This window comes from Astyanax mexicanus, chromosome 5 (assembly GCF_023375975.1).
Source record: "Astyanax mexicanus isolate ESR-SI-001 chromosome 5, AstMex3_surface, whole genome shotgun sequence".
Lineage (NCBI taxonomy): Eukaryota > Metazoa > Chordata > Actinopteri > Characiformes > Acestrorhamphidae > Astyanax > Astyanax mexicanus.
In genome coordinates this window covers 24,372,713-24,389,157 of record NC_064412.1, presented here as the reverse complement: position 1 = coordinate 24,389,157, position 16,445 = coordinate 24,372,713, and the positions used below count along the sequence as shown (strand labels likewise).

At 37.1% G+C, this 16,445-nt stretch overlaps 1 protein-coding gene across 1 annotated transcript in view; it reads right to left on the bottom strand.

Annotated features, from left to right (window-relative positions):
- The window catches only part of dnajc6 (DnaJ (Hsp40) homolog, subfamily C, member 6), a 40,293-nt gene that overhangs the window by 18,647 nt on the left and 5,201 nt on the right, over window positions 1–16,445 (bottom strand). The window contains exons 2-6 of the mRNA XM_049479531.1: window positions 8,657–8,807; window positions 4,932–4,981; window positions 3,134–3,282; window positions 1,398–1,520; window positions 436–569 (exon numbers count right to left, since the gene is read on the bottom strand). Of these exons, the coding sequence (XP_049335488.1) occupies window positions 436–569; window positions 1,398–1,520; window positions 3,134–3,282; window positions 4,932–4,981; window positions 8,657–8,807 (607 nt within the window). The remainder of the gene's footprint in view (window positions 1–435; window positions 570–1,397; window positions 1,521–3,133; window positions 3,283–4,931; window positions 4,982–8,656; window positions 8,808–16,445) is intronic.

Sequence of the window (16,445 nt, the reverse complement as noted above, 5' to 3'; positions counted from 1 at the left end):
GTTAAGATCTGGTATAAATTCTTATTATTCTTATGTATTTTTAATACGCAATATATATCAGTTTCTATCAGCCCTTTCTGATATGATGTTTTAGCCTGTTAAAATATACTTGTTTATATAATCACAATCAGCTTAATTTAATCAGGTTGCACAAATCATTAGAACAAAGTTTCACAACATTCTAAAGCAGAGTTAGTGGGCCACCACTGCAAAATATAGCTATGTAGTGTAAACACTGTATTGTAATTGTTATTATGTCTGCTGTGATATTAAATTGCAATTGCACTAAAACACATTTAGGTTATTTAATTCCTACAATAGTAACAAAAAATAACTTCAACTCAATTTTTTATATGATGCATCACTAGCATAAACTGGATAAAATTATGTGCTATGGTAAATACTGTGGAGATTGGTTGATTCTGATATCTGTACCTCCTGTGTGAAGGCCACAGGCCAGAGCCTGGTCTCTTGGCGCTAAGCAGGTGCATGGCAGGCACAGGGTTGGCGAAGAGGTGGCAGAAGCAGAACATGGCACACACCAGCACACCTGATGGACCTCTGCCATCCTAAAAGACACACACAGCAAAAAGACATGGTCTGAAAAAGGGAAATTCTGATTTCTATTAGAAAGAACGTAAAACACAGCGTTGCGAGCATCAGTCAGATCACGGATTTCACAGATGAAATAAGATTTTTATGCTTAACTCCAGGTTTTCTTCTTCATAAGCATAGCATAACTTCTCATTTAAACAAAAAAAAAATGTTGGTCTCATACATCTGATGGTGGATTGATGAACATTAATATTAACTAATTTGAGAAAGGCCTTTAGTTGCTTAGAAGTTACCCTGAGTTTCCTTGTGACTATTACACGCTTTGTCTTTGGTGTGATCTTTGTTGACCAATAACTTATGGGAAGGGTAATACTGGTCTTAAATTTTCTCAATTTGAACACAATCTGTCTGACTGTTGATTGGTGGAATCCAAACTTTGTAACCCTTTTCAGGCAGATACGCATCAACAACTCTTCTTCTGAGGTCAGCAAGCACCTAAATCTTTCACTTTCAAATTATCGGCTAATCCTAAAGGTTCACATCAATTTGTCACCCACAGATCCACAGGTCTTTCTCAGTAAATGAATGACCAAGCCCAGTATTTTTATCTCATGTGTTTGATTTTGTTCTCCTTATCAATTCTTAGGAATTGAGTGAAAATCTGATTAAGTCTTAGGTCACACTATTTGCAGAAATGTAGAAAATATAAAACCCCAATATAAGCCAGGTCTATACTAATATAAGGGCAGAGATGGAGAGGACAAGATAAAAAAAAAACAATATGGATCTAATAAATAAAAGAGCGATAATAACAGAGGTGGGTTATGTGTATTTTCTCTTACCGAACAAGTGATCACACACACGTTCTTCGGGTTCTGCTTGAGCCAATTGTGCATGTTCTTACACACAGCAAACAGGTTGTGAAGGCTGGGGGCTTGTTTGGATGGCCAGTTGCATTCAGATACCTGGAGAAGAAAAGGAGAGAAAAAGATTACATCAAGTAATTTTACTTAAAATTCTTGATAATGTTATGATATGATAAAATTATCTACTTGTACAGCACAATACACAGTACACAGTAGTTTTGGCAGCACAATAGCTACATAAGCAGGTTAAGCATCAAGCTAAAGAGATAAGGAAAGGCATCTTAGCATCTTTTATTGCTGTAATAACATCAAATGAGTCATGAGTTACAGACTTGGGAGCCATTACGATTTTAATATGTTGAGTCATTAAATCACTGCACAGAAGAAAGAGTCTATTCAGCTTTTACCACAAGAGAGTCTTTAAGAGTCTATAAGGTTACAACCAATACAAAGCATCCATCTGCAAAAACCATTATAATTATAATCACAGGACAGTCAGGGGGATGCCTATGGAGATACACACTATAAAAGAGAAGTTACACAGTCAAATCACGATATTATGACCACCTTCTTGTTTCTACACTCACTGTCCAAATTATCAGCTTCACTGAGCATATAGGAACCCTTTGTGTTTCTATAAATACAAACTGTAGTCCTTCTGCTTCTCTGCATATTTTATATGCTTTCATCCTTTTGGAATTTAACCATAACCATTCTCTTATTGTTTGAATATTTTCTTTAATTATTTACTCTTAAAAATGCATATTGTGGACAAAGAACAATGCATTTCTCAATGTTAACAGACAATCTCTGTTTTATGCACTATAAGGCGCACCTAAAATCAGTGCGCCTTATAATCCATTGTGCCTTATGTGTGCTGGAGCAGTATTAGCATTAGCTGCTAACTGCACTAAGCACTAGCTCTTTTGCCCTTCAGAGGTGAGTTATATCAGCCCGTAGCCTGTTGCTAAACACGGCTAGCACCGCAGGAGCAGCCTTAGCATTAGCCACTTACCGCACTAATAACTAGCTCTTTTGTCATACAGACATGAGTATTATCGGCCTGTAGCCTGCTGCTAACCTCAGCTAGCACTGCTGGAGCAGCATTAGCAATAGCCACTAACCGCACTAAGCACTAGCTCTTTAGCCATACAGAGGTCAGTATTATCAGCCTGTAGCCTGTTGCTAAACCCGGCTAGAACTGCTGAAGCAGTATTAGCTTTAGCCGCTAACCGCACTAAGCGCTAGTTATTTTGCCATAGAGAGGTGAGTATTATCGGCCTGTAGCTTGCCGCTAAACCCGGCTAGCACTTCTGGAGCAGTATTAGCTTTACCCGCTAACTGCGCTAAGCACTAGCTCTTTTGCTGTCCAAAGATGAGTTTTAAAGTAAGTAAGTAAGTGAGTAAATTCCATTATTCAAAGAGCACACACAAAAAAAAACTTCACTCATTCACTCAATTAATTGAAAAAAAAATATTGTTGCATTAATCAAAAAAAAAAAGAAAAAGATCACTGCGTGCAGCCCGACCTCTATCATAAATACATTTTGAGTCCAAGCTTTATGCTCTTTTGATATTACGGTCCATGATAGTCATCTACAATTCTGCAGAACTGCCTATGATCTTTTTATCAGTTTCATGAGAAACTCCCCAGAATTTTTGCAGACATCTGCATGTGTTTTGGCTAGATTAAGTCAGACGAATAATCTCACCCTGTTGGAGAACTTGGCTCCACGGTAGTTCCTCTGGGACAGGTTGAAAACAGTGTAGTGGTCTGCATGACGTGAGTCCAGGAAAGAGCGGATGTCCTCCACATGATTCCTATAGCCCAGCTCCACTGTCTCAGCAGGATATGACATCACTGAATGAAGAATAGGACAGGATTACATAATCAGAAAATACATTTTCAATCACTTTCACTGTCTCCCACAGTCTCATATCAGTATCAACATTTTCTTAAACAATGTAAATCTTTTTATAAGAACTTTGATGAGATTTACATATTTACAGAGCTTACATATTTATATTATGTCCAAATCTTTGTGGAAACTCCATTTAATGAGTGCATTCAGCTGCTTTAAGTTGCACTCACTGCTGACACAGATGTGCAAATTCACATACACCGCTTGTCTACTCCCTGAGAAGTACTGCCAATAAAATAAGACATTTCTAGAGCAAATAAAAACATGAACTCTCAGCACCATGTCTAATGCCAGTTGTGGGCTAGTGGTCTAGCACTGAGCTGTGGGGCAGTGGAACTGTGTTCTCTGGAATGATGATGGTGATGCTCAATCATATTTGGATTGAGGGGCGCCGAGTGGTCCAGCGGTCTAAAGCGCTGCCACTATGAGCGGGAGGTCGCAGGTTCGAATCCCCGCTCATGCAGCTTTGCCATCAACTGCCGGCGCTCAGAGGGAGCAAAATTGGCGCTCTCTCCCCATCACGCTTAAAGGTGGCACTGGGCGGCCGTTGTGCTTTCCTCCGAGCGCGCTGGCTGCTCAGGCAATGATTCATCAGCAGCAGCTCGAAAAAAGGGGTGACTGACTTCACACGTGTCGGAGGAGGCGTGTGCTCGTCCGCATCCTCCAAGGGTCGCAGGTGCCACCGGTGATGGGGACGCACAAAGGGGTGGGACAATTGGATGGCCAAATTGGGAGAAAATGGGGAAAAAAATATTTGGATTGAGTTGGGGATTGAAATGGTTATCATCCTATTGTTTGATCACACTAATGCTCGCTTTTGTCAAAAAATGCAGCAGAAACAATAAGTAAGCAGAGCTTCATGTACTAAGAGTTGTGTGGATTTCTTACTAAAATGTTGCATACATTTAAAGTTGAAAACTTCTGTGCGCACAAAAAAAAATCAATTTTCATTTGCAATTTTAATGCACCGCCTCTAAGGGGCACTAAAACACATTCAAAATGTATGAAACTGGCAAGGAGGGAACAAATTCTCACGTTCAAGTCACATTTAGTACATCTAACTATTTAATTTAATTACATTTAATTTTATTTTATTGACGGGATTTACCTCACACTCTTTTCAGAGCGACAGAGGTGGGCCAACATAGTGTTAGGAGTCTTGCTAAAGGACCCTTATTGGTGAAGCGCAGCAAAGTCATCCAGAGCAGAAATCAAACCACAGTCTCCCACATGATGGGGTAGGTCACTAGCAGGTAGTGGTGTTATCCACTGCGCTACACCTACCACAACCCTGAGGGTGAAATGTGGCCGATGCACCAGGTGTCTTATAGTAAAACTTATGGTGCTAGCGCTATTAGCAGTATAACTGGATGCATTAGAATAGGGCATAAGTCAAAAATTTTACACTCCCTGAGAGCGTGTACAGAGTTTAAACACAATCACGCAGAAACTAAGTGACCAGCATGCCCTCTATTCCATGGAAGGTCACTGTCTTCTGTAATAACACTTTAGAAGCGAACAGGGAAATATTTGAGAGAGGCCACAAGTCCATTTAGATATACAGTATAAACAGGGAATGTTTACTTACCTATAATCCGAGAGGTGATGTAGGCAATGTCCAGCTCTCCCTTTGTATAACTGGAACACATACAGGAAACAGATGGACATTAATTATTTAGAACAGACTGGTTTACTTTGAAACAGTCAACTACATTAAAAACTACATTCAGTTAAAAAATAATTGCACTAAACTTTTTTTTTTCAAATGTAAACATTCAGTTTTTACAATGACTTCCCTTGAATTTTATTAAAGGTTTTTACGTGACAACAATGATAGGGTATTGTATATGTGATTAATGTGGGAATTATGTGCATACAATACTGTGCAATCTTAGGCACCATAATGAATTGAAATTTAACCCCTTATTTTATCCTCAAATGTACACCCTGTATACTTGGGGACAATTTGTCCCCAAAAATGTACAAATTCTGTTATGTTAATAATAAAACATAAAATGTTTGCACCATTTAAGTTAAAGTTTTTTATGTTTTATCAAATATCAGTGAAATCAGGGGCTTGTGCATTACTACAAATACAGTGTTGGAGGTGTTTTCTTTAGACTGGTACTGTCCAGCTCATATTCAGAAACTGATAAACACGTATGGCACAACCCATTGATTTCAGATTTCATTTAAGTTATTATGAGCATTTACCAGCATCCAGAGCCCAGAATAACAACAACAACAACAATAGAGTACAGCATCTGTGAAGCATCAATATGATTTTAAACAAAGATTTAGTCTATGTTCAATGAAAAATATATGTTTTTGGCTTTTTTTTTTATATGTGTACACTCTATTGATATTAACAGTCAAAGTTTCTAGGAGTGCTACAAGAAAAAAAATATACAAAAATAACAGATTTGCTTTGTTAATTAAACAAAAAAATAAAGAAATAAAGTAATACTGAACACAGTTCACCATACACCACTGTCCACAATCTGTGGATCAATGGTTGGAGAAAAATGCTTTTTGGGTGGATACAAACGTTAATCTGATAGATATCATCAAGTAATTCAAATACATTGTGACTTTTTCTTTGTATCAAGCAACGTGCTAATTCGATATATTGTGCAGAACTAGTCCATTGCCACATATTATTCGTAATTTTTATCCAAAACCTTGTTTGATTAATCATGGCTTCACTAATTTAAAGTAGGTGTGCAGCTGGTGAAAACAGTGAAAACAAGTCTAGAATCAAACTTGTGATTTTCTAAATCTATCCAAAGATGAATTATTTACAAATGTATAACATTAACTATAAAATGATAAAAAGAAAAATAACAAATAAAACAGTGACTATTTAGACAATGTCCATTAAATCTAATACTTTTTTCAGTGTAAGCTGTTTATTAATGAGTAACCTTCACTATTGCATATCTCTTGCATAAACACATCTGGAACTGGTCGATACACATTACGTTTAGTTACACAAGAGAGAAAGCTGTCCTTGGTTGATAATGATGCAATTCAAGGCTACGGCCAAGTTACCAAAAATATCTTTAAGCAATCACATTTCAAAATACTGTCTGTGCCTGTGCCAGCTGGGATAGCACACTTTAATGACCTGTATTGATTCATCTCAAAAGAACAACAATGTCTACTAGTGTACTGTCAGTAAAAACTGGGCACTCTTGATATATTGTAGTACTACAGCAGAACTGAACAGCGGGGTTTAAACAATCTTATATATATATAGAACTAAAAGGTTGATATGCTTTGTTCACATAAATAATATCTATAGGAATATGTACAATACACTGTACTGTGTGTAGCCTATGTATGAAACTGAACTGGTACTATTGGCCTTACAGATATTATGCAACAGGTAAGTCATTGGAGTAAGCTGCTAATATCTCCAATCCTTCTAATGAGATGAGAGTAATGTCGACAGTCTGCTATTCTAGACCTCTGTGTGAGATGTGAACAGTGCATGCACGTACACACACACCCACACACACATACAGATGAAAAATACACACACATACAGAGACTGTCACTACAACTATATCCTGTAAAAAACTCAAAAAAAAAAAAAAAGAAATACAGGGAAAAATTCAGAAAACTGTTTACAACCTTAGCAGCAAGACTTCTCACTCTAAACTCTGCTCTTAAATACCCCATGCTGTCTTTGCATCAAAACAAGACCTAGCTGTGTGAAGTGACACAGGGTCAGCTAGCCAACAAGCTTTATTATATAACACCAAGTGAGAAGGTAAAGCATAAAGGTACAAGCAAGTCTATGAGCGTCTATTCAATTTTTTACTTGAATATGACACATCTGCCTGCTATAAAAAGGAAATCTGTCATCGAGAAACAAGTTGAAGAGTGGTGTCTAAATAGGCTTCACTGTAAAGTAAACACACACATGAATAGTTAATTAATTTAGGAAAGCAGCCATTCTGTGATTTAACAGATGTTATTTCTGTAGCTGAAACTTAGACTGCATCCCAAATTACACTCTCATTCGACTGTAAACCAAGTAAGTGGCTAAAGCAGAGTGTCTCTCTCTCTCTGCAGACTCTCTGCAGGTAAACCTGCAGTTATACACTCACTGACCAAATAAATGTATACTAGATTGCTACTGCAAAACTTGGCATGGCTAAAGCATATATGTAAATGTTTACATGTGTGTTCTGATTAAACATTGGGACCTGCCACAAGATGGCGTAAAAGTGCTTTCCCTCTTTCCCTTTTGGTGCAAGATTATACCAATTAATAAAAGAAGGTTAATTGCTACTACAACTCGTAGTACAACTCACTTCAACTCACCTATCTGACAGACTTTGACAGGGGTCACATAATCAGGCTGAAAAAAGCAGGATTTTGGCAAACTGCCTACCATCTAATCAGTTTGTTAATGAGAAAACTAGACTGCTACAGACTGGAATCTTATCACCTTTAGCAACAAAGTCAGGTTCTGTTTGAGATCCGACAATATGGGGTGACCCAATGCTACAACCACTGGTGTGATGACCTGGGTAGCGAATCACATACACCAGTCAGTCACTCCTAGTAGTGAAAAGAGGGACACCAACAGCTCTGAAGTTTAGAGAAGTTTAGAGAAAAGTCTTTATGTACACTAATACAGATGCTACAAATGGTTCTAGGAGTGATGGCATAAAATAAACCTTTTTGTTTCCATCAAGAACCATGCTTGTACAAGAGTTCATCTTTCAAAGCTGATTTAAAAATTAAAAATAAAAACTATAGAGTAGGGATTGCATAGACAAATCGATTAATTGACCAGGACATTCACTAGTCATTGCAGTGGGCAGTAGTCGAAAGAAGTAAAATATAGATATGTGGATATATATGTTTAAATATATATATTAAAACTGTGAGCGACAAGGTGTAAAGGAAGGTGCTGTGCCACTGTATTACATCGTACATATTCTAAGTATCCTCTTCAAGTGTAGTCTTTCACACTATAGCACTATTTGGTCTGGTTAAAATAGACTAGGTTATTTTACACACTTGGTGCGGTTCGTTTGAGCAGGTGTGAAACAGTGGGAAGAGGTGCTCTGTTTGCTGCAGACACAAAAGGCACGTTATATTGATATTGACCCATAAAGTATTCAGTAAGTGGAAGCACAAGGAATACAGTACAATACAATATAATATAGAACAAATCAGATCTGTTGCATTCGCCATCTTAATTAAACATATGGTAGAACTACAGTTACCATCAGATTACCCAAACATTTACACATACCCGCACACACACACTTCAGCACACTGTGAAAGACTTACGTGGCCACTTGATGCATAACCTTGGTAGATGTGTCTTTGATGGTATCCTTTAGGTTGTCCTTAAAGTTGCTGAAGAACTTCCCAGCACCTCCTTTAACCATGTCCAGCAGTCCACCCCCATAGTTCCCGTCCATATCTGGAGACGGAGGTCCTTTAAATGATCAGAATTTGACGTCTTACAACAACACACAGGACGAGACACCACCAAAAATGCACAGCATGCAGAAACAATAAACCAAAAACAATGCAACATGCAGAAACGCATGTATCACACAGAAGCAGTAAGCCATGCTTAATGTCTGCATTGTGTAACACTGATACTACTGAAGGTCATGCATGAGGGTTCTCTCTAAAGGATAAAATTGGGTCAGATTTCTCCTTTCATACTTGACACAGATGCAGTATAATCAAGCAACAACCCTCTTACTTCATGAATGTTTATAGTTAATATTCATAATTTAATCAAACATGATGCAGTTCTATTGTGATACAACAAATTAAACAAGTGTGCATGAAAATGCACCTCATGTTAAGTTATTTCCTCAGGCCTACAGATGGCTGGCTGCCAGTTTTGCTGTTTCACCTGCTTTTCTTTACTAACAAGGTCATACTCACTGGTACTGCATTTACTTTTTATTTAATGTGATCTAACGATGATGAAAGTGCTGAAAATTGTTATTCAGTAAAAAAAAAAACAGCTAATCCAACAAAAGCAACTCTTTTGGTGGCACTCAACTTCTGTTTCAACAGTAGAATTTCCACTAGGGGCCTGCAGAGACGAGCTATTTTGCATTATAGCTAATATGCTTGCACAATGATAACACTTTGTCCATGTGTGCATCCACAACTAACTACAACAAGGTACAATAAAATAAGTACAATTAAACTACTAATACTTAGCAGAAGCTTAAGAAGTTAGGAGGCCAGTTAGAAGTAAGACGAACAGCAAGAAAAATATCTTACAATCAACATCACCAATACTTTAACAAGCCCAAATGAATGAGTTAACAAAAGAGAATCAGGTGCAGTTAATATAAAAATTAATTTAGCGATTGTTAATTCTCTGAATTGCCTTGCTAAGCATAATATATAATATTATTAATCTGATCAATCATAATAGTGTATTCTGATTCAATCAGTAACGATTCAGACCAGTCTAAATTAAGATTTAATTGTCTTTTACAATGTATAAAGTATATATATTGTCTGTTACACTGTAAAAGGTTTAGTTTTGGTTTCACACTGCAGTTTAGAAAGCACATGAAAAAAAATACATTCTGTCATCATCACTTAAGTGATTATTACTTCTATTTTTGTTAATAAATATAGTTAATCCACAGTTATAGTTGATACAGGTGTCCCAAACTTAAGCTTTAATGCTGCACTGGTTATCCCTTGACCACCTCTTTAAATGTTTCAAATGGGTTAATGGGTTGGTCCAGACCACCTGCTATTTTAGTTTGACAATCCAGACCAAACAAGGAGGTTATACCTTGTTTGGCATAATCAAGCTTCCCATAATCATGCTAGTTGACCTGGATAATATAATGTATAATTGTATAATTAATATAATGTGAATTATACTATAATTTAATGATGAATGGGCCAATATTAAAGCCCAAAAATAACCTTTTTACACTGTGTCCCATTAGATGTGACAGAATTTTAGAAGATGGCTTTTACCTAATTTTGCTATTTTAGAGACTTCTGTCACGTTTTGTTTGACAGTGATGATATGGTGGATTTGTTGCAGACCAGCAATGTTGGCCTATGTTGGTTTATAATTAAGAATTGTGTGGAGTTCTGGGATTTCTGGAGATCTGAGACCTTCAGAATTCTAGAAATCTTGCAACCATTGCTTTTCTTTTGCGTGTGCAAGAGTGTGTGTGTGTGTGTATCTGTACATCCTCCCACACTGGACCACTCCCAAACTATTAGCCTGACTCAGCCTGACTCCTTCCCACTTAGTTCTGCAGAGTGTTTCCTGCACAACACATGCCATATATATTCACATAAATTCACTTAAAGGCCACACTGTCAGAAAGCCCTACTTTATAGCTGCCTCTTGTTAGTGTACAATCAGAGACTGTTGCCTACTGGTTGCAGTACAATTTGTTTTAGCATCACACAGTCCTGTACAAATTGTTTCTGACCACAGAACCACTCTTGTTTGGATGGAGCACTCTCAACATATCAGAGATGTGGGCAGAAACCTTATTTCTATTAACACCATGGTCGTTTCTTAATAAATTGCCTTTTTGTGTTCTTGCCTGACGTCATCTTTTACTGCCAAAGTTGCATTTAAGCTAAGGGTGTCAACGTTAAAGCGTTAACGCACGCTGTTAATTTTGAATCAGTAAGGCGTTACTATTTTTTTTACGCAAGTTAATTAAGGCACCAAGATTGACTCCTACTTCCGCTGTAATCTGCCCCGCCCCCGCCCAACACACCAATCTATTTTCTGGCTGAACGACTGAACAGCGTGCTCATGCGGTGTCCAGCAGTAACACTCCGGTTCAGACTTCCAGCTCAGATCCGGTTAGAGTTCTCTCTCTCTCTCTTGCTCATACACACGCGCGCACGCAAACACACACACCCGCGCAGAAATGAACCTCAAATAATGTAAAGAAAACAAGTATATATAATTATAAAGTTTTAAGAGTTCAGAAATCAATATTTGGTGGAATAACCCTGTTTTTTATCACAGTTTTAATGCATCTTGGCCTATTGTCCTCCACCAGTCTTACACACTGCTTCTGGATAACTTTATGCCCCTCCTAGTGCAAAAATGTAAGCATTTCAGCTTGGTTTAATGGCTGTGATCATCCATCTTCCTCTTGATTATATTCCAATTTTTTTCAATTTGGCAAAATCAAGGAAAACATCATCATTAAGTGGTCTCTTTTTTTTCCAGAGCTGTATGTGGGTAATCAGATTTGCAAATCTTAGTTCATTTGATACAAGCAACAATTATTTGGACTGTTATGCGTAGAGGCTCATTTTTTACTGCTGCGGTAACCTTAGCTAAGCTGGTTAACTTTGGATAATAGTGACCAACCTGAAAGGCAGATTTCATTGATAAAGTCTACAGCAGTATAATTTAATATAACTAATAAAATATAAAACAGTCCTCTAGACTGTTCATGAGTCCTTTTGAGCTCATTCTTGCAAGGTAACTTGTCAAGAACATTCTTCTCAAGAACATAAGTCCATTCTTTGCATTCTTGGTATTGAGAAACACTCCATGTCTCTGTCACGTCAACTGTCACTATAGTTATATAGCTATAATCCAGCCAACAGCTGTGGCCCTGTGAACTGTGATAAATGGTGTAGAGGGTGGCTAATAAATTGTGCATGACAGCAGATTACAGGCCACGGTCTGTAATTGCACACTCTCATGGTGGACATATACAGTAGGCGGAGCTCATAACTATACTGGTGAGAAAAGCATAAGGCAAGAGTTTCTAATACAGCGGCTGTGGCCTGTACTTACATCACAGTACCTGTACCAATCACCTGCCTCTGTCATTGCACACCGGCAGCTGCACGTAGAGTTAGAGTGATATCTCCCAGCCCTGTGCAACCACAGTCACAGTTTTCAAGAATTGCCTCATTGGAGAGGAGGTCAGAGCATTCACAGCAGTGATTCAGCATGCTGTCATGGAGTTACCAAAGAACTTAAGTGCAGCTGCATCACTCTCTAACATATTACATATGAAAAAAATACATGAAAAAAGCTTTTAGTTCCACAAAATGTTAGTAAACGCTCATTAAATCCAGCTTGGTGGTGTAAAGAGCAGAAAGTAACTGCACATGGCATCAAGGCCCAGAGGGGCTCGCTGGCTCTCTGTACAGCTTTATTTCCAGCTTTACTAAAGCATGAAGGGCTTTGGACCAGCAGCTGACCTGCAGGGACACTCCACACTGTATTACTTTAAATTTCCTAAATCAAAATAAAACTAATCAGGATGCAATGGTGTTAAAACTAAGAATTTTGAACAGTATAAATTAGGAGTGCGTGATATGGCCTTAAAATAATATCACAATATTTACAATAACGATACTCTTGGCGATATGACAAAACACTGAATTAAAAAATATATTTCAAGAATACACTACTGCAACAAAATGAAAATGTAATTTTATTATTGCATACAATATAATATGGCACACCCCTAACTGAGATATTTAAAAATACAAGAATTTTATCAGATTTGTAACAGAAGTCAATGATCCAGAATGTCATGATACTAATAATGCACTCCCAATATCTCCATATATCCAGGATCAAAGTAAAATAAATGATACTGGATAGATATAATCTGTCTCTAGTAGATAAATAATGGGAAATGAGAACAGTGTGAATTTTTCTTTTGCTAAAAAACAGCAAAAAAGTTGTACCCTGATGTGATAAATAGGTGTGGGTGATATGGCACTATATTTCTAGGTATAATATCGCTCACAATATATAAAATGTTGGCAATATTAATACGATAATATTAATCAATACGATATGGGACACCCCTAGTGTAAAGGAATGTTTTATAAAGGAAACAAATTGTGTGTCTTTATTATAGTATTATGGCTGAGCTAGCATTAGGACTGTGGTCAATCTGTTGTTAATGCTTTCAACCTTATTTCAGTTAGCTACAAGTTAGCTGTGTATCATGCAAAACACAAAAAAACAGTTTTAAATCAAACTACATTTGTTCATTTGTGAATACTATTATATTACCTTTATAGTCACAGAGAAGCTATGTCACTTAACACACTCAGATTAAGGTTAATGCTTGTACAAATAAAACACTGACACATTTATTACACAGAATGAGGTAATGCTGCATTGTGTCATGCACTCTTAGACATTTTGTGTAATTGAGCATGTGCTGGTGACTCAACGCCCTACTGATCTCTGAAACTGAAAGGATATTTGTAATGCTGTTAAAAAGGTGAGCTGCTGTAACACATTAGTCAACATGATCCAGCAATTTCAGGCCTATTAGTCAGGTCTAAATATTCTAACTTTCTACAAAATGTAATAGATGAAAATGAACATACTTATGCAAGTAACGTGACAAACAAAGATTATTTTACCAAGGCCATTAGTGTAGGCTGTGGGCTCATACCTATCTGCACCAGAGAGTCTATTCTATTAGCAATATTTCTATAAACGTCTAGAAAAGCTGTGCATGCTGCTCATAACAAAATAAAAAAATCACACTGTTCTTTTAGACATATCTACCAGAGGTAGATTATATCTGTTCAATATTATTACTTTTACTCCCATACTCAATACATAGAGCATATTATTAATATCATGACATGGATGACTGACTTCTGGTGAGATCTGGTAAATGTTCTTGTATTTTTTATATTGCAATGTATTTATTGCAGGGGGAAAAAAACTATAGCAGTGAGAATATTACAATGTGTCTTTTATTATGCAGCTCTAATATATGGTCATAATATACACACAGCAATCATAATATTTGGTTAAATATCCAATACAGACCAAGCATGTGAAATGAATGGGAAATTATGGCTTTAATAAAAAAAATATCAACATCAGCCTGTCTTGATACCTTTTTTTCTGAAGAAGCGGAAATATATGTGTATATTTATGTATAAAAATGTTTTTTTTTTTTTTCATTTTTCCAAACTAAAAACCTCTGGAATATAATCAAGAGGAAGATGTATGATCACAAGCCATCAACCCAAGCTGAACTGCTTGAAATGTTGTTATCCAAAGTTATCCAAAAGCAATGTGCAAGACTGGTGGAGGAAAACATGCCAAGATGCATGAAAACCGTGATTAAAAACCAGAGTTATTCCACCAAATATTGATTTCTGAACTCATGAATATGAACTTGTTATCTTTGCATTATTTGAGGTCTGAAAGCTCTGCATCTTTTTTGTTATTTCAGCCATTTCTCATTTTCTGCAAATACATGCTCAAAATGACAATTATTTGGAATTTGGGAGAAATGTTGTCGAGACAACTGAAGTGGTCTCTTAAGTAAAAAAATGTATTTACAAAGAAATTATAATGGCAACAAAAGCAAAATATTTGCAAAAAATAGATCACTTGCCCCTCTTTTTTTGCCATAAAATGTAAAAGCAGTGATGGTCAGAAAAGAACGTCCCTATGCTCTGCTTGTCTACTTGAGTTTAGCAAATCAGCAAAGTAGGATTCAAACGGATTGCATAAATGGTGATTGGTTTATAGGTCCCAGAGCAATTTCCAATACAGTGGACAAAAAATAAATAAATTACCAGGTCTCAGGAGGATATACAAAGCGCCTTAGCCAATTAAATGTATGTAATTGTTGGTAAATTAAATGACTTAAATGATTAACACTCACATTCCTTACATGACCTAAAAGAAACTGGAATTTTGGGTTTCTCCTGTTAAAGCGCTGAATAATGTTATAAAAGTGTAGTCTATAGAGCAGTGTGACTGAGTCAGCACTTTCTTTATTAACTGTCCACACTGCTTCACTGCTGAGGCTTTTCACACTCACAGAAGAACAGGGTGGGCTGGCCATGCTGGAGCGGTGGACTCGGGCACATAGTGGACTTCCTGTCAGAGCAGCCATAAAAGTACAGAAAGGCTCTATTCGGAGTGGGCAGACACAGAGGCCCAGCTGACTTCAAAGACCAGGACTGCACACACACACATAGACTACAGCGCCTCTGAACTCCCACTAAAGTCCCTTTTATCCTACGAGAGGCTGTGTGTGATGGGTGGGTGGGGAAGGGGGGTGAAAATGCCCATGAGGGCTGCCTCATATAAGGCCAGGGAGATCAATAAAGATCAAATAATAAAGCATCACTCTCACATGTTTTCTAGTTGTTTCCTCCACCTCTTTCACACTCTCTCTCTTTCTCTCTCCTGTTGTTATCTTTGTCCAACAGGGTGTTTATGTTGCCATGTTCCTATTTTTTGTTTTTGCTTTTTATAGCTAATGCAGAGAGCAACAGGGCTAATCTTTGTAAATCCAAGTAAGTGAATTCTGTTTTAATTTGAAGAAGACATTAAAATTATGTTATTAGTTTGTTTATTAGATTAAATTTTTTTGGTGTTTTTGTATTTTTTATGTACTGATCATGAAATGTTACAATTACAAATTTCTTTTTCTAAATGGTTGCAATAACCAATAAGCTTAGTTGATTATTTTTTTGTGTATGTTCTATATTTAATTTATTTTATGCTAAATAACATGTTGTTGATGGATATTTAAAAATGATAAGACATTAATATTTGAGATTTTACCGAAATTTCGATGTACCAGACTTGAGGATCCCACTTAAAAGGGTTTTCATATAATGCTTCCTGGTGGGAAACTCATTTTTTTTTTCATCACACCACTCAATCACTACATCACAAACAGACTGTTTTTTTTTTAAATAAAAATCTCTGGGGCTCTGAGTGGTCCATCAGGCTTAGCTCTGCCACTATGATCAGGACATCAATGTTTCGAATCCCGTTCATGTAGCTTGCCATCGGCAACCAGAGCCCTGAGAGAGCACAATTGGCCTTGCTCTCACTGGGTGGGTAGATGGCACTCTTTCCCCTTATTACTCCAAAGGGTGATGTCGATCAGCATATCCTTAAATTTAAATTGACATGAAAAGATATTGGACTTTTAATGATCTTTCCTCTCAGCAGGTAGATTCACTAAAGGCCTCTGCATACTCCCTGCAAAATGAAATTTGTAAGCATTTCATGAAGTCAAACGCACCTTCGTGAATTTCTGAGCTGGCATCCTTTGAGCAGTTTAGTTTGCCT